At 40.9% G+C, this 22,932-nt stretch overlaps 1 protein-coding gene across 1 annotated transcript in view; it reads right to left on the bottom strand.

Annotated features, from left to right (window-relative positions):
• CFAP91 (cilia and flagella associated protein 91) overlaps nucleotides 1-22,932 on the bottom strand; it is a 57,500-nt gene that overhangs the window by 6,187 nt on the left and 28,381 nt on the right. The window contains exons 11-17 of the mRNA XM_062176910.1: nucleotides 17,378-17,494; nucleotides 15,893-15,964; nucleotides 14,459-14,605; nucleotides 10,562-10,783; nucleotides 7,373-7,521; nucleotides 6,709-6,800; nucleotides 2,905-3,084 (exon numbers count right to left, since the gene is read on the bottom strand). Coding sequence (XP_062032894.1) covers nucleotides 2,906-3,084; nucleotides 6,709-6,800; nucleotides 7,373-7,521; nucleotides 10,562-10,783; nucleotides 14,459-14,605; nucleotides 15,893-15,964; nucleotides 17,378-17,494 — 978 coding nt within the window. The 3' untranslated portion in view covers nucleotide 2,905. The remainder of the gene's footprint in view (nucleotides 1-2,904; nucleotides 3,085-6,708; nucleotides 6,801-7,372; nucleotides 7,522-10,561; nucleotides 10,784-14,458; nucleotides 14,606-15,892; nucleotides 15,965-17,377; nucleotides 17,495-22,932) is intronic.

Here is a 22,932-nt window from a genome sequence, read left to right as displayed (position 1 = left end):
GCTATATTTCCATAAGAGTAAACACAGTTATTGTGAGGTCTGTGTACAATAATTCCAAGATTTTATATCCCTTTTTGTCTGTTTCTGTCATCTAGTGTTTCTGCTGCTTCTTGTTCACTTGTCACTTCTCCTCACATACCTGGACATCCCTGATTCTGTTTCAGAAATTATATATGAAAAACTGTTCGTAACAATAAATTGACACCTGGGATTATGTTAACTACAAAGGTAAAGCAAGTTTTATTTCTAACAGATTTCTTGAGGCAACAGGAATCAAAATTCTCCCTAAATCAGCTTCTGGGATTGAGATTTTTGCAAACCATTCGGATGACTAGAAGCTAAACTTTAGTGTATATCAAGGCTGACTTACTTCTACTATGCACAGCATTTGAGATCCTAACCAAATTAGGGTGGTTTATTAGGGCCTCAACTCTGACTCGTTTTTTTCTCCTTAGTTCTGCAAAGCTTTTAAAATCACTGCTCAGTGTTCCAACCATATTTTTCAAAATTGACATATTCCCCCAGGCTCCAAATGCCAGCCCCAACTCTTGGAATGTCTGTCATCTAAAAGTTGGCTGAGGCACTCTCTCCTTTTACTAGCTTCTCGCTGCCTTCAAGTTGATAAAAAATATGTATCTTTTGGCTGGCGCCGCGGCTCACTAGGCTAATCCTCCGCCTTGCGGCGCCGGCACACCAGGTTCTAGTCCTGGTCGGGGCACCGGATTCTGTCCCGGTTGCCCCTCTTCCAGGCCAGCTCTCTGCTGTGGCCAGGGAGTGCAGTGGAGGATGGCCCAAGTGCTTGGGCCCTGCACCCCATAGGAGACCAGGAGAAGCACCTGGCTCCTACCATTGGATCAGCCAGCCGCGGCGGCCATTGGAGGGTGAACCAACGGCAAAAGGAAGACCTTTCTCTCTGTCTCTCTCTCTCACTGTCCACTCTGCCTGTCAAAAAAAAAAAAAATTATGTATCTTTTAAAATCAGTGGTCCATGCCTACTCCCTCTTTCCCTACACAGTATTAAATAATCTCATACCTCTCCCTCCATCCTTCCCTCTGTAGTAAGGAAGAGGGAAGAATATAGACTTTGAAGGCAACTAAGCATTTTATTCCAACCATTTAATTTATTGATCATCTTTGCTGACTGTCTTTATTTAGCTGGACTAGATTTTTTTCAGCTGGATTTTGCAACTGTCATATATGCTTTACATAGGTTTTAATTAAATTAATTTTACTTTAAGTACAAAACAGAGATTTTTTTTTTTGCACTTCTCTGGCATGATTTCATAAGTCACTATGAATGTCATAAAGCAGGTATCATAATCAGAAATAACTGCATATATATTTAACTCAAACTGTGTAAATTACCAGTCTTATTAAATTTGCAGTTCAGAAGAATGACACCCTAACCCTAAGGCTTACTTTTATCCTATAATAAAGTAGCAAAAACGTTTTGGTTGTTGAATTTGTGCTTTAAAGATAATATATGATGTTACATGGTAACACATGTTTATATGGTCAATGATTTCAGAAAAATCATCATTAAAGACAAAAGTTTTTCAGCTGGAATTGACAGCCATAGCTTGACATTCAAGAGTCACTTAACAGTTTTCTCACCGTTATCTTTTTTAACTTTGCCTTCATCTCATTTTTTCTTCCATGACCCTTCTGATGGGACCTACGATGCCAACAGGCACCCTTGCAGAGGGTTCTTGGTAATATGTTCAGGAGAAGGGAAGTTATGTGTATAAGGGTACACAGTAGCAGAGCCTGCCAAGCCCCAGAGGACTGAATGCCAAGCTAAAATGTCTCTCTAGGCCTTGCCGCCTTCCCTCCCACCTGACAGTGAGCACATCCTCAGGGCAAAAAAAAAAAAAATCCTTCGTGGAAGGATTTGGGGAGAAGGTATAGACAAAGGGGTCACTCCCTTTCCCCTTCAGTATGACAATTTTACCTTCAACTGACTTGTTAGCTCTGTTTTCCCAGCAACCAGATAATGTGGTTTATGTCAGCTAAGCTACTAAGCAACTTCACTGAAGGCAAGAATGACCCCTGATTGGTATATTACCTCTGAACGGGGAAGGTTTACAAATAAATTATTGATACCTAATAGGAAGCAATAGCACCGCAGTTCCCTGAGTGTGCTGACTTTTGTCAGTGAGTGCATCTATTTGGGACCTTGGAAGCTAGGTCTTCAGAATTATTAGAGGAGATTCTGGCTCTGGTGTGTCAGGCTTTTAAGCTGGGGCAGCTCCTGCACCTTTCCAACGCGAATCTCTTTTCCTTGTACATGTGTGTATGTGTCACTCTGCCTTTCAAATTAAATAAAAAATTAAATGAACTTTTTTTTTAAAGATAAGGCCTATGCTAGCCATGTGAATCTGAATGTTTTGTTGAGCCTGAGACCAAGCCCTCACGGGCATTACAGAAGGTGTTTGGGCTAGAACTGGCAGGCTCTGTGCCTTCTGCTGGGCTTACAACCAGCACCAGCCTTGGGGCATACCTTAACTATCTCCACAAGAGCAAGCTTCTCTTTTTCTTTTGATAACACTGACACATTCTGTAGCTTTATCTGTTACAGGGTACAGTCATGTGTTGAAAAGACCCATGAAAATAATCAGGAGTCCTTGTTTCCTGGATCACACGAGTTTAACCGTGGTAATATCAACTCTAATTCTTGAATAATTTCAAGAGTAAATGCCGTAGCCAAGATGAAGTGCCAATTTAAATACAAGTGCTTCATTTGCTTGAACAGTGGACAATCTTTGCACCTTATGACCGCTAGAGCGTGGCACAAAGCTGAACAATGCAACAATTCCTCCTCCTCCTCCTTCTCTCTCTCTCTCTCTCTCTCTCTCTCTCTCTCTCTCTCTCTCTCCTTCTTTGCAGATAGAAAACCAAACTCACCTTAGCTGTTTTGCTCATTTTGAGTTTCTTCCTCAAGTGCCCTGGCAGCATCTGAGACCTCATTTTGCTCCTGCTCCTGCTCTTGCTGCTGCTCAATGAGTCTCTGTTGCACCACAGCCTCTGTGTGCCCGTGGATGATCTGGTGGGCCGCGAGAATGTGTTTCCGCTGGGCATTCCTCACTGCACCAAAGCGACAGAAGAATTTTCACTCTCAAAGTCTCCATGAAACCACTGCCTAATGCTTTCAAGGGAGTAACAACAGAAACAGTAATTTTGCAAGCCAACATTTAGGACTGATTGGGTTGAATAGATCTGCTCTCTGTTTTAGAAGGATCTCTTTTCAGAGTAAACCAAATGCACACATTACCTCTTGCTGCATCCTCTGTCCCCACTCTGGCTTGGTCTGGCCAACCTCCCCACCTGGAGGCTTATCCTCATTCCTGACTCAGCAGTCTCCCTCGCCTGGAAGGCCTGTACTCCAGACCCTAGCCCTCTAGCGGAGCTCAGCTCAGGTTCCAGTTCCCCCAGGAATCCTCTCTTGATTATGTCAGCCCACATTTACCATTTACCACCTGAATGTGTACCAACCTGTTCAGTGTTGAAGCATTTCAGGCGGGCTACGTTGTATTTTCCATTGAGACTGCAAATGACTTAAAGGTCAAGACCTTGTCTTACACTTCTCTTTGAGACTCAATTCCTAACATGGAGGGTACTTTTTGATTGATGATGAGTTTCTAAGCTCATGATTTTAGAAGGTGATCATAGCTCTGAATTCTAGGGATATTTATGGTCAAGGCTTAGTAGAGACAATACTAAGCATCAGAATCCGTAGAAAGGAGTGGTGATGAAGACGATAATGTTGATGATGTTGGCAGTTACATTTGTCCTCACAGGTGTCAGGCACTGTTTTAAGCAGCTGACATATCACTGCTGATTTATCTTCCCAAAACCCTCAAAGAGAATATTATTGATTATCTCCACTTTCAGAGAGATAGGAAATTTGTTCAGTCGCACACTAGTAAAGGACAGTAAAAAAATGCATGAATTCTTTGCCATTTTGCTATCAGTGATTTTACAGAGGGTAATTCACACAGCAGCTCATAGCTCTTAGCAGTAGTATGGTTGAAAAAGTGGGGTCTTTGGAGACACACAGATGATGGTTCAAATCTACAAGCTCTGTGTCTCCAAGCACTAATTTTCTTAACAAAGAGACAAGAATGCATCTACAGCTGTTGTAAGACATTGAGATAATGTACATTTTATTTTTTGTTTTCAACTTTTATTTAATAAATATAGATTTCCAAAGTACAACTTTTGGATTATAGCGGCTTTTCCCCCCATAACCTCCCTCCCACCCGCAACCATCCCATCTTCCACTCCCTCCCCCATCCCATTCTTCATCAAGATTCATTTTCAATTATCTTTATATACAGAAGATCAACTTAGTATGTACTAAGTAAAGATTTCAACAGACTGCACCACACAGACACGCAAAGTATAGAGTACTGTTTGAGTAGTAGTTTTACCATTAATTTGCAAAGTACAACATGATAATGTACATTTTAAAAAGCTTAGTATGTTGACTAGAACTTAACATGCATTTACGATTGGGTAGTTACCGTTATTTCACAAGTCTCTTTAAAGTCTTTATGACACCTGGCTTTTAAAAAAGTGTAATAATTCAAAATGTTCTATATATAATAATATCTTAATTTTGTATAAAGAGTAAATATGGGGCTGGTGCTGTGCTATAGCACATCTGCAGTGCTGGCATCCCCATATGGGCACCGGTTCAAGTCCCAGCTGCTCCACTTCTGATCCAGCTCTCTGCCATGGCCTGGGAAAGCAGTAGAAGATGGCCCAGGTCCTTGGGCCCCTGCACCTGTGTGGGTGACCTGGAAGAAGCTCCTGGCTCCTGGCTTCAGATGGGCCTAGCTCCAGTCGTGCAACCATTTGGGGAGTGAACCAGGGAATAGAAGACCTGTCTCTTTGTCTCTCTCTGTCTCTGTCTCTCTCTCCTCCTGCTTTTCTGTAACTCTGCTTTTCAAAAAAATTAAAAATAAAGAAATCTTTAAAAAAGAGTAAATAAACTAATACATTTCTCTTGTTTGAAAAGGCAAACTAGTTCAAACTTGTTTGGAAAAGACTTAATGTGTGCTCCTGGCCTTATGGCTTTTTTGACGTGGCATGAATATAATGCGAAGAGGCTAAAGGACACCCAGCCTGCCCACAGACAGGTCCCCCTGGACTCCTTCAATTCAACTCCTCCTCTGAGCCCTTCCCCTGAGACTCAGGACAGCAGGGGCAGGGGGGAGGGCGGTGTCAAACCAGCAAATATTAGCCCACTGGTTTCCCCTCTCCTTCAATGCCCCAGTAGAGTGGCTCTGAAATGAGCTGGCCTTGATTTGATCCTGGGAGAAGTGGAAATGAGATGCATATTTTCTCAGGGACCTGGAAAACATGGATCCCTTTTATAATAGAAAGTGACCCAGCAACATACATTACTTGATCTGAAAACTGAATTTTGTCCCCAGAGACACTGTCATACACTGTTGATGCAAGTGTGCACTTGGTAAAATGTAAAGCACACACGTCCCAGTCCCAGCACCGGCACTGCTAGGAATTTACTCTGAGAAGCCTGGCCAGGATTTATATAAAATGGCACGATTTCATCGCTTCTGGTGGCAAGAAAACACTGGAAACAAACTAAATGCTTATTACTAAAGGGTACCCTTTTAAAAATTATACAACCACCATCTAATGGGACAGTAAGGTATTGCTTTGTCTTCTCCAAATGTGTTAGAACCCTGCCACACCTACATGCCTGACAGAGCAACCTGAAATTCTGCACAATACCTGCTTAAACCTGCTCAGATTCTCCACAGTCCTGAAGGGTTCTGAGCTGTCAGTTACCTGAAGTAGCATCTTCACCTGGTTCCCTCCCTGACTCTGGGATCAGGCCTGCCACCAAAGCCTAGAGCTCCAGCAAAACCTTCTTCAGTTTAATACATATTTTTTTTCTCCTCTATTGTCTAAAAGCATCAACCTTTAAAACCGTGTCACTTCTGTGGTAGGCCTTTGGTCTAGTAGTTAAGGCACCTGTGTCCCAAATCAGAGCGACTGGGTTCAGTTCCTGGCTCCAACTCCTGATCCCAGTTTCCTGCTAACGCATATCCTGAGGGGCAATGGTGATGGTTCAGAGAGCTGGGTCTCTGCCACTCACACGGGAGACTCACACTGAGTTTCCAGCTCCCAGCTCCAGCCCTGGGTGAACCCCAGCCCAGTCCTGGCCATTGCAGGCATCTGGATAGTAAACTAGCAGATGGAAGCTCTCTGTCTGTCTCTCTCAAATAAACGTTTTTAAATGACACTTGTGACCAATGACAAATTAGGATACTTAGACTTAAGTGTGGCCCCAGCAGAAAGAAGAGATCTGTGGCTCGGGCAGAGCAGTGCAGTGGATGTAGGCCATTCAGGCATCTGTGCTTCACACGTGCCCTGCCTCCAAAGGGCTGCTATGGTTTGAGTCATAAAATGCACCTCTTCTGGGAACCTGGAAACTTCCTTCCACAGAAGGTTGTATCTGGTAATCTGTTAAGTTTATCAGCATTGCATCCCATCTATTCCAGGGGGATTATATTCTGGAATCAGACAGCACGAAGAGAACTTGGCATACTCTAAAATAAGAAAACTCACTCACTCTCCTTCAGAAATTCCCTCATTCCTCTAAGTTTAATCTCTGGGACCCTGAAAATGATTTCCATCTTTTAAAGAGCCTAAAGTGAAGCGCTGCCTCTGGCTTACCTTTCTCTTTCACAAAGTCTTTTTGCACTTCTGGGATCAGAAAACTATACACCAGCTCAGCAACAATCTCCTCTGACTGAAGACGAGTTCGACTGAAACATTAAAAAAAAAAAAAAACAAACTTTTCAATTTTGTTTCTTGGCTGGAGCTGCTGATCTGTACTTGGCTCTTCCATGCTTGTTTCGGCAGCTCTACTGCTCAAATCCTGCCAGCACCAGCTCCTTGATTAAGGAATGTGAAATATCACATTCCTAGCGAGCAGGGTTAACTCCATAGAAAACTTGGATTTGACCCTGTCCTTCTTTTACCACCTCCCACCCCACCAACCACTAGGAAGAGAAAATGAGAAATACAGCTCCCACATGGAAGCCAAAAGCCTTGGGTCGAAGTCCTAGCAATGATGCACACATGTATTCACAGTGCTTCTATGCTTCTGCGTGTTCTCGATGTGAATAATATGCAAATCATCCAGACTGCAACAGATAGCTGAAAATTCAATTTCCTGTCCTCCTTCCATATAGATGTATAACCATGTTAGATTCTAAAGAGTTATGCCAAGAAAGCAATGGAGATTGATTGGTGGTGAAGTCTTAAGCATTCCCCACAAAATGCATATAACAGCAAATGGGCTGTCCAGGCTACAGACAAGTTTCTCACTACATACCGATTTTCCATTTCATAAGCAATTTCATTGATTTCCTCAGCCATCTTTTCAATTTCTGCCCTGGCGTGTTCTTCTGCGGTATTCTCTTCAGTATTCAGGATTATCTCTTCCAAGTAGGAGGATACAGTACTTTGATGAACTTTAATGACCTACATAAAGTGAAAAGACCCCCACTTAACTGAGAACAGCAATGCTATCACAAACAAGAAAAACAGGCAAACACTGGTTGACTTCTTTAAAGCACATATATTTTGTCCATTAAGTCAATAGTTCCTTTCCTTTACCATCAAGTCAGTCTGTTTCTCCTCCACCTAGCTATTCATTATGGGCAACCCCCACCCATTATGCCTACTGTAAAATTAAGGATCTTACTTTGGGGTGGGCAGTAAAGCACTGCTGGAAGATTATGGGCTTCAGTCTCAACTATACTTATTTGGATCCTGGCTTTGTTCACACCAGCATTATGACCTGGTCCAATGATCTAACTGTAGCAGAGACTATGGGATCTTTTCCAATGTCCTTTCTGTCCTCTAAAATGACAGGATCCCTGGAATTTAGCTTGGCAAATTAGTACCTGGAATAAAGACCACATTTCTCAGCACTCAGAGCAACTATATGACCAAGTTCTGATCAAGGGAATATATATAGAAGTGATGGGTGCACCTTCCAGAAAGGATTCTTAAAGGGAGAGAGACCTGGCTTCTTTGTTTTTCATTTCATTTCTTGTTGTATGAGGACATCGTTCTAAACCACCAGCTGTCATCTTAAATTAACACAATGGCCACGCCTTAGTGTTCGAATAGCAAAATGCTGTATGGATCCTGGGTCTCTGGTGAATTCACTGAACAATCGTTATTAGCCCTGGCATTGCAGGTTGACTCTGAGTATGTAACAGGTATGAGTATTGTGTAAACCTGTAAAACACCAACCTTGACTCCCCATGCCTTCCTTATGGGTGGGTCTCAATGGCCAGCTTAATGCAGTACCAACCAAATGACCAGCCAACCAAAATATATTTGCTAAATGTCTACTACGTACGCGATCTATGGTGGTGTTACAGTAGACAAAAAGGGAACAGACAGCAGACCCACCCCCACAGAGCCTACTGTCTTATTTAGGAAGCAGATCACACCTACATGTGACAGCCAGGCAGCCAAGTCATACAATGGTAGAGAAGTGGATAATGTGGTCCACTCAGACCAACATGTGCACTTGTGGGTTTATACATTCTTTATAAATGAGTAAGTTTTTGTACACAATTGTGTTTATATGTGCACAGGCTACTGAGGAAATCTAGATGGCCACATGTGTGTCTCTGTATGCTCCTCCATAGTTTTGATAATACTCTACATACTGGAAAATATGGGTGGACATTTCCTTGTGTACATGCTTGCAAAAGTGCATATATATTTAAATATGAATGGGACTGTGTTTCTATGTGCTATTTTTATGGAAATGTATTAAATATATGCCTGTCTTTTGATACATTTATGTGCAAGAATATTTACCTTCATTTTTATCAAGGGGATCTATATGAAGAGAGGTTAGGAATGTAGGAAGGAAAATAGAAACTGTATTTTAATTAGAAAGATTGAAAATGAGAATGACAGATGGTATTTGAATCGTGGGTCTGTAGCTGATACATTCTTTGTATAAGTGGTCCTGAAAACCAGCTGGAAGACTTACCCTAGCTTCCTACTTGCCCTTCCTAGAAACAGCTGGCACTTGCTGGCCTCGTCACCATTTAGAAGACAGCTTCCAAGAAGCTTTGCTCCTTTCTCTGTTGTTGAGAACAACGGTTCCTCTATTCCATTTATTTTTATTCTCACCCCTCATTAGTTATTCCCGTTCCCAGGTGGTTTTTCCTTCAGGGTATCAGGTAGGGGATGGTAGGGGCTGGTCTGTCAATAATTTATAAATCTCAGTAACTTTTTTTGAAGAAAAATGTGTTAAGGTGGTAGGAAGCTGGAATACCAGTGATGATCATACATTGTTAAACATTATAGATAATCTGCAACCAAAGTTAGAACTTTGAACGTGACAGCTTATAGCTTCAAACTTGCTAAACTGTACTCAGGGAGGGTAATCTGTTTAGTTTGTTTAGTTTCAACCAAAAAGCTTTTTTTTTTTTTTTCATTAAGAAGACACACACCAAATACTGTTAATGGATTAATCTTAATTCCATCAGAATTAGCTAAAACATCAAAATCTCAGACCAAATAAGACTTCCAAATTGACAAGGTGTGTTGCTTTTGTTTTTTAAGGTGTTGAGCTCAAGTCGTTCACACGTGGATTCAGACAGCTTCTTGGAGGGGAATGTTCGTTAGTTCCAGGCTGGCTCTTTCTCTCTTTCCCATTTCTGGTTACCTTGATCACAGGAACAGGGAAGCACCTCTAGGTGTGGGGACAGGGTAGCATTAGTCATGGCATAGCTCCCTTTAAAGAGATCTCTCTCCAACGTGAACACGTGACCTTCCGTATTCTCTATGCGGTGAAGAGTGCTTCCAAACATTACTGGTTCCTAGAAGCTCCCCTGAATTTGCATCTTGGTCACCTTGGCATTTCACACCCATCATACCCTGGTCGATCAGCCTGGTACCCTATTTCTCGAATGTTTACCTTCAGCCAAGCCTCTCTTCTAAGCTCCATCTTGTATATCCACCCACAGAGGTGAGACTTCCACTAAATTGTCCCAAAATGAATGTAAACTGAATTCCTGATTCCGCCCCTGCGCTGGTCCCCTCTCCACCTGCCAGGGCAGAAGCCAGAACCGTCATCTTCCAGTTGCTCACACCCGAAAATCAGACTGGATTCTGCCTGATTCTCACCCAACTTCACTGTTACAACAGCCTCTCCGGCCCCAGCCCGCCCCTGTTCCCACTCCGCCCTCCCCCGACCTGTTCTCCACGCAGCAAGCAGGGGAATCTGTTTAAAATACATCCCTGAGCTCCATGTGTTTGCTTCATGGAACTCATGACATTTTCCCCCCTATATGCCTGTGTTACTTATGCTCCAGGAGAGAAGGGACCTTCTTGGGTTGTTTTTTTCCAAAATAGCCCACAGAGCCTTTGCACAGGACCTGGCATATAGTAGGAAAACCAAGAAACAAATGCTGGTTCATGTCATGTGGCTCTTTTGCTTGGACCCACGCCTTCCAGGCAGCTTCTGAGCACCGGCCACCCGACTGACCTCCTTGAAGATCTTGTCCTCCTCGCGCAGACGCCTCTGCTCCGCCTGGCGCCGACCGCTCTCCTCCGCCTCCCGCATCCGTCGTTGGCGCTCGGCGAGCATGGCGAAGGCGTGGATCCTCCTCTCTTCCTGCAGTCTCACGAGCTCTTTGGACAGGAAGTCGAACATGTCTGCCAGTGCCTTTCCCTCCAGGCCAGCCAAATGGTTTTCCATCAGTGACACCTTGAAAATAACGTAACTTATTATAATAGCAAATTCCTATCTTTATAATATTATTATATAATATTAATTCCTCAAATTAATATAATATCAAATTCTTCTCTGACCGGGGGTTATCAGGAAGGATGCTAGATTCCCCAGAACTTCTGAGTGTCAATTCACTTTCAGAACGTGCCTAGTTTTATTAGTAATATTATCTCCCCACCTCACAGGTTCCTATTAGGAAAACTTATTACAAGCTTAGATATGAAAAAGTAGATTACTCAGGCGCTGATGGGTTGTGAGCTCCAAATTATGAAGAGGATTCAGAAAAACATTTCTGTGAGCCAGTGCACAGAATGGCTTTTTCTTTCAACTTTATCTAGAAGATAAAGTATGTCTTCCCAGACATGAAGGGAAATGTCAAGGTTTTTATTAAAGATAATAGCAAGGATTAATGAAATGGAATCTCCTAGAAATTCACTCATGATACTTCTAAATTTTTTACACTTGATCTTAGCCAAAAGGCTGAGATGCTATGAAGATAGTTTTTCATTTTTTAATGTCTGTTTTTCACACAAGTTTGGGGAATTTTATGATCTTGAGTAACCTTCATACTTTTGAGATTTTTAATAACTTTAAAGCCACTAAGAACCATCTCACAAGCAGCCTGGGAAAAAGCCTAAATGTTTATGTGATCAGAGGGAAAATCGGGAGCCTTTGGCACCCCGGGCCAGGAGTAAGCCACGGCACCTATTTGTGGAGTCCTGCGTCCTGGCTTTGACACATGGAGAAAAGAAATGTTTAAAGTTCATGTGGAGATTTATGTCTTAGCCACAGCTCCAGCCGTACAACCCATTCCCCGTTCTCTCTTACAGTTGCTGACCGGGGCATCTTTTCATTTTCTGTTCCTGTTCATGTGTTTTGTTAGGATTATTTGGAGACTTTTGATAGTTTCAATCCTTTAACCTTTTCCTTGCTGTGTAAAAGGAAAACTAAAGCTGTTATCAACTTCTTGTTCTATAGACACTAAGCCAGGTTTTCAGTATTACTAACCTTGTATGACATGAATACCCTCTCCCAGCAATATTTGTGTTATGGTGCTATATATTTGGTGGTGATCCTTTAATATTGAGAAGGGATTTTAAGAATACTGTGATTTGGCTGGCGCTGTGGCATAGCGGGTAAAGCTGCTGCCCGCAGTGCCAGCATCTCATATGGGTGCCGGTTTGACTCCCGGCTGCTGCACTTCTGATCCAGCTCTCTGCTATGGCCTGGGAAAGCAATGGAAGATGGCTCAAGTCCTTGGGCCCCTGCAACTGTGTGGGAGACCCAGAGGAAGCTCCTGGCTCCTGGCTTCGGATAGGCGCAGCTCTGGCTATTGCGGCCATCTGGGGAGCGAACCATCAGATGGAAGACCTCTCTCTCTGCCTCTCCTTTCTCTGTGTAACTCTTTCAAATAAATAAATAAATATTTTTAAAAAAAGAATACTGTGATTAACTGGGTTCCTTCCTTTGATTTTTGAATTTTAAATACAGCCACAGTCATTTATATAAAAGAAAAGCTTATGTCCCTGGGCAAATCTTTTGAGGACAGAGGTCAAAGTCAATTGCATAAAGTTTTTTCATCATTTCTGTATGTATTTGATATCTAAATCAATATCTGTATAAATTTAATCTTTTATTTTCTGATAACTTGTGATCATTGAGAAAATATTTGAAACTTTCTCACAGAGTATGTGTAAATAATGGTGTGAAAAACTCCTTTGGGCAAATTTATGTTCCTTTCATTTTTACCAAATTGCAGATTTTCAGGATGGGTGTGAAAAAGCTTTAAAATGATAACTTTATGTACAAGATGAAAATAATTCACTAAATTTGCCCCTTTTCACACAAAATAAAATGTAAAAATTAAAAACAAAGTTTTCTTTATTTTGTGCGACTATCTCCTATACTCTGCTATCCTCAGATATAAGGGAAAGGCTCTTGCTGTAGCCACATGCTACTTCAGCTTTGCTCTCTCCAGTGCCCCCCACTTCCGGTCTGCATCCGAAGGGAAGGAATGCCCGCAGGCCTCAGAGGCCATGTGGCTAGTGGGTGAGAGGGTCGGTCAAGTGCAGCTGTCACCGTGACACCTTCCTCCTCCTCTTCACCTACCTCCCAGCCCACACATACTTTCTACCCACAAAGCTCAAGTAGGGAGAGATGGGAAGAAAGGGCGGAATGACAGTCATCTATCTATCTCACAGCTCCTTGCGTTCATAAATATTCAGCTCAGGGACCAAAATGGATCATCCCCTTCTTTCCAGGGAGCAGAGGTGCCTCCACCTGGGGTGCAGATGCAACATTTAAAATCCTCAGGCGGCCACCTGCTCATGTCTAACCTCCTCCCTCAGCAAGAAACTTGGGCGTGCTCAGCTAGTAAAATCTAATTTGAAATCAAGTAAAAACATTGAGGAAAGTGACTCTGCTACAGTCACATAACACCTTACATAATTGGGCCCGAGAAGGAGAAGGGAGGCTCAGCAGGGCTGGAGGTTCCTGTGCTCACAGCAGCAGCTCTTCCTTTATTGCCACCCTTGGATTTCAGCTGACATGACTGAGGCAATGTGAGCGTTCACTAAAAGGCACACCTGAGTTGAGAAGCCTGGGCTGGCTCAGACGCATCTACTTGTCCATCATCAGAACCATCCAAGGATTCTGATTTTTCTATCAGAGTCTCAATGTCATAGAGAGACATAGAGACACAGAGTCCATCCACTGGTTTACTCCTCAAACGCCCGCAACAGCCAGAGCTGGGCCAGACCAAAGCCAGGAATCTGGAACTCCACCAGGGGTTTCCCCCTTCAGAGGCAGGAACCCAAGTGCTTAAGCCAACACCTGCTGCCTCCCAGGATGTTCGTTAGCAGAGAGGTGGGCAGGAAGCTGGGCAAGAAGTGGAGGAGCCCTGACTTAAACCAGGCCCTCCAATACAGGCTGTGTGTGTCCCAAGTGGCAATTTAACCACTGCACCAAACACCTGCCCCTGATATTTTAAAATATATCTAATTTCTCAGCTTTGTTGGTGCTGCTCTTATTATTCATTCTGCTAAGCTCTAACTGAAATAAATTTACCAAATACAATTTTTGTGTTTGTTTTACTTGTTTGCACAAGAAAATAACACCCTGTTCAATTCCATGGAATATGACCCCATTCATCTTTAAGAATGCTGATAGGTTAAGGCTGGTGTTGCCAGGCAGATTAAGCCACTGCTTGCAATGCTAGCTTTCCACATGAGTGCCAGTTGGAGTCCTGTTTGCTCCACTTCTGATCCAGCTCCCTACTAATGCTCCTGGGAAAGCAGCCGAGTGTTTGGGCCCCTGCTATCCATGTGGGAGACCTGCATGGAGGTCTAGGCTCCTGGTTTCAGCCTGGCCCAGCCCTGGGTATTGCAGCCATTTGGGAAGTGATCCAGCAGATGGACGATCTCTCTCTCCCTCCCTCTCTCTGCCACTCCCTCTCCCTCTCTCTTTCTCTACATAACTCTACCTTTCAAATAAGATAAATAACTCTTGTTAATAAAAAGGATGATAGGGTGAAGGCATTATGGGGATGTTTCTTCTTTTATCACTTCATTTATTGTTACTATAGCATTGCTTGTGCAATAATAAAAAACCAAGAAGGAAATGGAACAGGTGACAAGAGAGAAAAGGAAGGACCTTGTTCTCGTGCAAGTTCCTCTGTCGCTGTAAAGCCAGGGTCACTTGCTTCTCAGCTTTTTTCACCAGCTTATGATCTTCTTGCAGCGCATGGCTGGTGCGCAACTCCTGGATCAGCTCCAGTCGCTTTTCTTTCCCTTCAAACATCTGTATCAAATCAAATCACAGACAGACTTGCAGGTTACCAACCCTCTGTGCCAAGCCCTGGGACTCACACGCAGGGATGTGAGACCCCTGTGAGCAGTGGGTTCTGGCCTGCTTTTTGGGAGTACCACTAAAGTTCAGCCCTCTGTTCTGGGCCTTCAGTGGCTCAGGTAGAGAAGTGTCTTTGTTGTCAGTAAGCTGTTTACTTGGTTTCCGGAAACGCTTATCAAAGGCTAGAGAATGATACTAAGAAGCTATAACTCTCCCCCCCATTTCCTTCCCTAAGAAACCTGGGATGGTCTTTTTCATAGCTATGTGTTCTTTTCCAGTAAATCGGTCCCTGGTTTGTAGTATAAATGTGAGGTCTGAACATAATTATGAAAAGGAGAATAAAGAACAGTGCTGGACACCAGCTGTTTACCCAGCTCCCTGGACATACTCATTCCACCTGAGTCTCTGAAGAGGTATAGACAGGGATGGAGGGTAGAAAGGAGTATCTTGTTCTTAAAATTGTAGCTATAAATCACATCGAGTCTGTTAAAAACTAATTAAAAATTAAAATAAAAAAATTTCTAATGACTACATGTTGAAATACTTTACATAGTAGATTAAATAAAATGTATTACAAAAGAAGAGTTATAGCTGCTGGGTGAAAGAGAAAAAAGAAAGAAGAAAGTTCACAGGTGCTTTGTATCCGTCCATTTTTGAAGTGAGATGACTGCTCTGGCAGCACAAATACTCCTGCTAAGGTTTTACAGTCAGGAAGATACGAGCTGGATTTGCTGATAGTTAACTAAATCTCTCTTGGGGTCAGATCACTTGCCTGTAAAGTGAGATCACTGATAGAAAAAAAAAATGTGATGACATAGGTATAAAGAGTGTATAAAGTAGGCAAATAATAAGGTTTCAAAATGTAGTTATTACTTAGCAATTCATTTATAATGCAAATAATTGCATATGACTGTGGAAAACTATGACGTCCACCTAGTTTGTGATGCTTTAATAGTCAAAAATAAGGTGAAGAAATTTGTGGATTTAGCGATTGCAAGGAAGAACTGAGTTTCACACCACTACAGTTGCAACTGTGGCCAGTAGCAGGCAGCTCATTCCCCTCTCTCTGACACCGCAGACAACGACACCAGAAGGGATTGGGTAAGTAATTCAAAAATATAGTTGACTAGGATTAGGGGGTGCAAGAGGGAAGGCACCCCAAGGAGCCAAACACAGGTGCATTTGAAAAAATTTATTCTCAAAAGAGAAAACACAGGGCCAGAGGTTGGAACTACACACCATGTTTTGCACGACTCTACCCCGGATTAACTTTTGAAGGTAGATCACAGCCATTTCTATTTCTTCTTCTTCCTAAAAGAACAGAGGGAGAACCAAGCAGTTTAAGAAGAGTGGCAATCCGCGCATGGGATATGTTTCTGAAGACTTATTTCAAGCAAAAGGGGCTTGCTAGATGCCAGAAGAATTTAAAGAGAAATGAGACCGGGTCCCTTCTCTCGTTGAACACATAGTAGGTTTAGTGTTACTTACTGTATCATTAAAATCCATTGTTATATTTTGTTATCAGTAATCTATTACCAAAGCATCTGAAAAGCAAAACATGATGGAACTTCCATGCCACCCCTAAAAGGAAGTCATTTTCACTTTTCTATACTCCTATCAAAATCTTTCTTGAAGCAACAAATACTATACAAAACATCCCTTTTTGCAAACATATTTTCATGTTTGATCACAAGTAGACAAAGAATACAGTTGGTCTATGTCAGAGTGACATAATTCACACGAATTTAGCTGAATTGGTAAAATCCGAATATAATGGTCAAGATTAGTTATCTACAAAAATCACCTTAAATAACTATACGTCCAAAGCAGCAAGAGCAGGATCTGAAAACCTAACTAAGCTGCCAAGTGTAAAAGAAAGCAACAGCCTAGTTAGGAGCGCTAACACACGTGAGAGAAGGCTCCTGCACACTCCAGAAGAGGAGATACGCTGGCCAATCAGTGGGTGCATCCCATAAGATGTGGTAACCGGCATCCATGAGGTCTCCTGTCAACTTCCAATCCCTAGCCTACCCGCTACGCTGATGAAACACACACGAACCTCCTGAATACAGTCTGGCTTCTTGTCAGGATTGCTCTGTACTAGGAGATAATGTGCCGATCAGCCAGGAAGAACATTCCAGGCCACCAAGAAGTTATATTTCTCTCCATAAAGTAATCAGTTGGCATTGTGGCATTTCTAGCACTTTCTTTTGAGTTTGTTGAATCTGACTCAGTCTTTTAAATCTTAACAAACTCTTGTACCTTGCCCAAATTGAGTGTGGAAAGAAATGGCCCTGGTTTGGGGACCCCTTTGAGCCATTCCTGCCCCAGAAGCTAGCCCGTCCTGATGCCATGTCAGGCATGTTACTTCTCTTGGATTCAACCGTCTTCAGCCATATCGCCACGTGGGAAGATAGTTATGGTAACTAATCTCACTCAATCTTTCTTTTCTATTTGAGATACATTAGAATAATCTTCTGAAACCTATCCTTCATAGGAAGATATTTTCTTGGTGAGTTATTCTCAAGAAAGATTGGATGTAGATTTCATTTTCCTTATTTTTGTGTGTTTGATGTTTGATATGTAAGAATAAAGACAATATTTAAGTAAGAGCTTGGGAAGCTAATACTGTTAACATTAGATTTGTTTTCAACCCAAACTATCCTAAGAATGATTGATGGCAATACTGAGTTAAGCATGTAAATGTGAAAGTTTCAAACTTACATTGGAACTCATTTCCAAGGTTGGTGTTGGGAGCCGAGCTTGAGGTATTGATTTTCTATGAAGGAAGCGCAGAGGTTTCATTTCTTCAAGGACTTTGTTCTTCTTATCCAACAGTGCCTGAAATAATCACAACTACTGTCATTCCTTACCTCTGTATTTTCTTCCACTGTCAGATAGAGGCCACAGATTTGACAGTCAATCAGAGATAATATTCTCTACGGCTGTGCTAGGTCAGCTTGAGAAAGTCCAAACTGGGGTGCATGTATCTCCCAAGCAATGCCAAGATATTTCTAAGGATATGTTAACCACTTCAGTGATGTGGAAGATGTTTTAGATGTATCCATTTTAATCAAAACTTTTGGAGGAAGATTTAATCTTTTTTTTTTTTTTTTTTAGTTTTAAAAAGTTTTGTCTTACATGTTTACAAGCAACTCGAAGTCCATTCCTACTTTTTTACATGGTACAATTTGCTGAATACCTGGGCAACAGGAAATTTGCCTGCACAGTAAGAGATTCAAACATTTGGTATGTTTTGTTGTAATGGGGGAGCTGAAGAACATTAAATTTCATGTGTCTCAAAGTGGAGAAAGGTCCCTGAAGGCTTGTACATCTAGAGTTTTTGAAAATTAACTTGTTTCCCTAGTGAAAGAGTATGTGTTTGTGTTTTTCATGTTTTTTCTTTACTTTTGGTCATCAAAAGTTCTCCAAGATTATATATAGTATTTTGTTCATTGGTTCCATTCTCAGTCATAAGAAAGGATTTTTAATTTAAAAGTACCAACAATTCTTATCTTTATGATTTTGAAATCATATTTTATTTACTTTCTTATCAGAATAATTAGAATATCAGAATATAATAATCTTATGAGAATATAAGAATAAATTCTTATCAGAATATTATATCTTACATAAAAATATAGATGGACTTTTTTTAAAAAATATAAGCACTAAGTCAAAGCTTGAATCTAGTAAAATATGCAAATTAGGAGTGAAATTCACAGTCACCTGAAATTACTCTGGTTGTAATACATGTAGCTTCTGGGTTTCTAAAAAATAAAACTTATAGCAAGTACAAAACAGCTCTATGGTAACCACAACCAGTGAATCAACAGAGAGCAGCAGGAGTCTAAAAGTGATTAACACCTCTAAACTCATGCATTTCCTGAGTCAAGAACTCTAAACAATACCACATGAAAACACTTCAGAACCAAACATCCGTAACAGATTGTTGGTGAGGACAGGAGAAAACAAGTGCTTTCACACACTGCTGACATCGATACATCATGTAGGTAAGAAAACTTGGCAATTTCCATCCAAATTATTAACTGCGCAATTACCGCGGTCCAACGATCCCAACTCTAGGAATTTATCTCCTAGCTATGTTCACACACACAACACATTACATGCAAATAAAAAATATTAATTGTAGCATTGTTTTCAATATTAAAAAATTATAAATAATATAAATGTCTACCAAAAGGAGGAAAGTTAAATACATTATGGTACATCTGTTCAATGATATAAATTTCTTCTGGTAATATTGAAATAGATGGATCACCAAGATATAGTAAGTAAAAGAGGGGAAGGCAGAACAGTATACATTATACACTAACATTTATATTAAAAAAGGTTTAACTAGATACTTGTAAGAAAGGCACTTCAAAATGTTCATGGAAAAAGAATTAAAAGATTTTACTGCAAAAAATTTTGAAATTCATGAAAATAAAGTCTTCAAAAGTTTATGAAAAAAATTATGTACAGATTTCAAAATATTTCTGCACCAAAATAAACTTTTCTTTTGATTTCATTTCCACAGACTTTTTGAAGTATTGTCGTATGTATTTATATATATTTGCTTGTGTATTTTCATAATTACACACAAACATGTATATATGTGTACATATTTGCACAGGCACCTACACAATATATTCAAATGCATAAAAATATATTTGTTTATATAAAATATCTCTGGAAGAAAAGACATAAAACTAAAAACACTGGTTGGCTCCAGAGAGAACCCCATGACTGGGCAACATGGATAGAAGGGAAATATTTCCATTAATAATCTTGTATAACCCATTTTGAACTATGTAGATTTTATTTTCTAGTCAGTAGAGTAATTATAAATAAAATAATTATAAATAAAATAATTGAAATTTTGAAGGAAAAAATTACTAGATTTTCATAGTTAAAAGGGTTTGTTCAAGATGACCAATAGGGACTGGCACTGTGACACAGTAGGTTAATCCTCTGCCCTTGGTACATGCATCCTATATGGGAACTGGTTTGAGTCCTGGCTGCTCCTCTTCTGATCCAGCTCTCTGCTATGGCTTGGGAGGCAGTAGAAGATGGCCCAAGTCCTTGGGCCCCTGCACCTATGTGGGAGACCTGGAGGAAGCTCCTGGCTCCTGGCTTTGGAGCAGCTCAGCTCCGTCAGTCATGGTCATTTGGGGAGTGAACCAGCAGATGGAAAACCTTTCTCTCTCTTTCTCCCTCTCACTGTCTTTAACTCTACATCTCAAGTAAATAAATAAAATCTTAAAAAAAAAAAAGATGACCAATAAAAATCATAGTCAAATAAGCAAAATACTCAGATCTTCTTCTATCTCAGCCTCATCTTTTCCTTGAAAGGTAAAGCACAGAGAGAGACAGACATTGAGAGATCCAATGAGTATGAGCGAATATGAGGATATTAGGAAAAGTGTTCTTATCAAAGAATGCATTTTAATAAATGCTCAAAAGACAAAAACTGTATTTAATCAGTGGATTTCATAAACAAAAGAAAGGGCTCATTGGTAGACTTGTTAAGTACACTTTACAATACAAACAATTTGAAACAACAGCAAAAATATATTCCAGCCTACATTTCTACCAAGAATGGCCCGAAAATATTGCACTGTGGCAAATCTTTCATGCTTTTCTGGACAGTTCTCTGTTATTACTATGACATAGCTCATAAGGTATTTTAAAACAATAACCTTCTACCACCTGTACCTTCACATTTCTTTGATTTTGGATTTGCAAAATACTGTAACCTTAAGGCTAAGAGTCATTGCCTGGCCATGAGTCTGATATTCAGTGACTCTCTTAACTATCTCAGTGCAACAGATTCCATAAAATGGCATCTCATCCCAAATCCAAGAAAAGAGATAAAAACAAGGACAGTTAAGTAATGTGGAGCCTTTGATATCTAAAAGTCCAACAAACATTAAAAACAAGCCAGGGACCGGCGCTGTGGCACAGCAGGTTAAAGCCCCGGACTACAGCACCAGCATCCCAAATGGGTGCCAATTTGAGTCCTGGCTACTGCACTTCCGATCCAGCTCTCAGCTATTGCTTGGGAAAGCAATAGATGGCCCAAGTCCTTGGGCCCCTGCACCCACATGGGAGACCCAGAAGAAGCTTCCGGCTCCTGGCTTTGGATTAGCTCAGTCCTGGCCATTGCAGTCATTTGGGGAGTGAACCAGCAGATGGAAAACCTCTCTCCCTCTCTTTCTGTCTCTACCTCTCTCTGTAACTCAAATAAATAAAATAACAAAAATTAAAAATAAATTAAAACAGCCCAGCCCCTAGTCACTTTTGTATAAAATCCACACTACAGCCTACAGCCTGTTTATCTCAGTCCCCAGTATCTAGGTCAGGTGACAGACTATCAACAAAATATTAAAATCCATGCCCAAAATCAAGAAAAAAATACAATCTAAAGAGAAAAAAACTAGAGTCAGCTAACAATGCAGATTTTGGAATTATCAGACAGGAATTTGAAGTAACCATGGTTACTTGATTAAGGAAACTAATGAAAAAGGTAGACAATGTGCAAGAACATATGAGTTAATGTAAACACAGATGGACACTTAAAAAGAATCAAAAGAAAAGGCTAGAAATCAAAGCACAGTACAGAAGTGAAGAATGTCACCACTGGACTAGTCAATAAACTTGACACAGCAAAGGAAAGAATCAGGGAGTCTGAAGATAGGTCAAGAAAACAGGATGAGCTTTTTGGCCTAGCAGTTAAGATTTGTTTGGGACACCCACAGTCCACATCAGAGTGTCTGGGTTCAATTCCTGGATCTTCTGCTAACGCAGACTCCGGGAAGCAGCAGTGATGCCTCGGATGGCTAGATTCCTGCCACCCACATGCAGGCCCCAGCCCGGCCCAGCCCCTGCAGGTATCTGGGGAACGGGAGTGTTCTCATCCATCCTCTCTCTCTCTCTCTCTCTCTATCAAATAAAATTGTAAAGCGAAACAAAACAAAAAACAACCTTCCCAAACTGAAATACAAAGACAAAAAAAGAATGGAGGGATAAAAATCAGAAACAAAACTAAGAATTGTGAAATAGCACCAAAAGCTGTCATATAGGGGCAGGCTTATTGTAGTAGGTTAAGCTTCCACTCGGGATCCCTACACCCCACACTGGTGTGCCTGAGGTGGAGTCCCCCTTTCCTTCCAATCCAGCTTCCTGCACATGTGCCTGGGAGACAGCAGATGGTGGTCAAAGTACTTGGGTCTCTGCCATTCATGTGGGAAACCCACATGGAATTCCCGGCTTCAGCCTAAACCAACCCTGGCAGTTGCAGGCATATGGGGCATAAACCAGAGGGTAGAACTCTCCCTCTTTCTCTCTCACTCTGGCTTCCAAATACATACATACATACATATGTGGTGTGTGTATGTGTGTGTGTGTGTTTATATATATATATATATATATATATATATATATATATATAAACTGTAATATCAGATAGAGAAAAAAGAAAAAGAGATTGGAACAGGAGAAATATTTGAGGTACTAATGGCTGACACTTTCCAAAATTAATTGAAGAAGCAGAAAACTTAGAGAATGCCAGTCAAGATAAACACCTTACACAAAATTTAAAATACAGGCATATAATATTTAAATTGAAAAAAAATAAAATAAAATAAAATTTGAAAGAAGCCAGAGTAGTTAGAAACGCCTCATCTACAGGAACAAAGATAAGAATTCTATTGGATTTCTAGTTAGAAACCATGCAAACAAGAAGAGAGTGGTGGGAAACCTTCACAGTGTTGGAAGCAAATACACAACAACCTAGAATTTTATGCCCAGTAATATTATTCTTTAAAAATGAAAAAGCCAAAACAAAAACTTATGTTTCAAGGGATACATGAGTAGACATTTCTTCTAAAAAGATAAATGACATGAAAAGATGTTCAACACCATTAATCATTAGATTCAAATCAAAACCATGGTGAGATATCCCCTCAAATGCAGTAGGGTTTTACAACCAAAAGATGGAAAAATACAAGTGATGGCAAGGATGTGGGGAAATCAGAACCCTCCTGCATTGCTATTAGGGAATGTAAAATAGTTCAGCCACTTTGGAAACAGTCTGGCAGTTACTAAAAATGTAAACACAAAGTTCCCATATGATCCAGCTATTCTGCTCTTAGATATATGAACAAGAACTGAAAACACATTTCCACCCAAAAGCTTGTACATAGATGTGCACCACAGCATTATGTATAATATTAGTCAATAACACAAATGACTGAACTGTCCCACAATTGATGAGT

Source organism: Lepus europaeus, chromosome 2 (assembly GCF_033115175.1).
Source record: "Lepus europaeus isolate LE1 chromosome 2, mLepTim1.pri, whole genome shotgun sequence".
NCBI lineage: Eukaryota > Metazoa > Chordata > Mammalia > Lagomorpha > Leporidae > Lepus > Lepus europaeus.
Note: the sequence above shows the minus strand (reverse complement) of the source record. Positions and strands in the feature narration are given on the sequence as shown.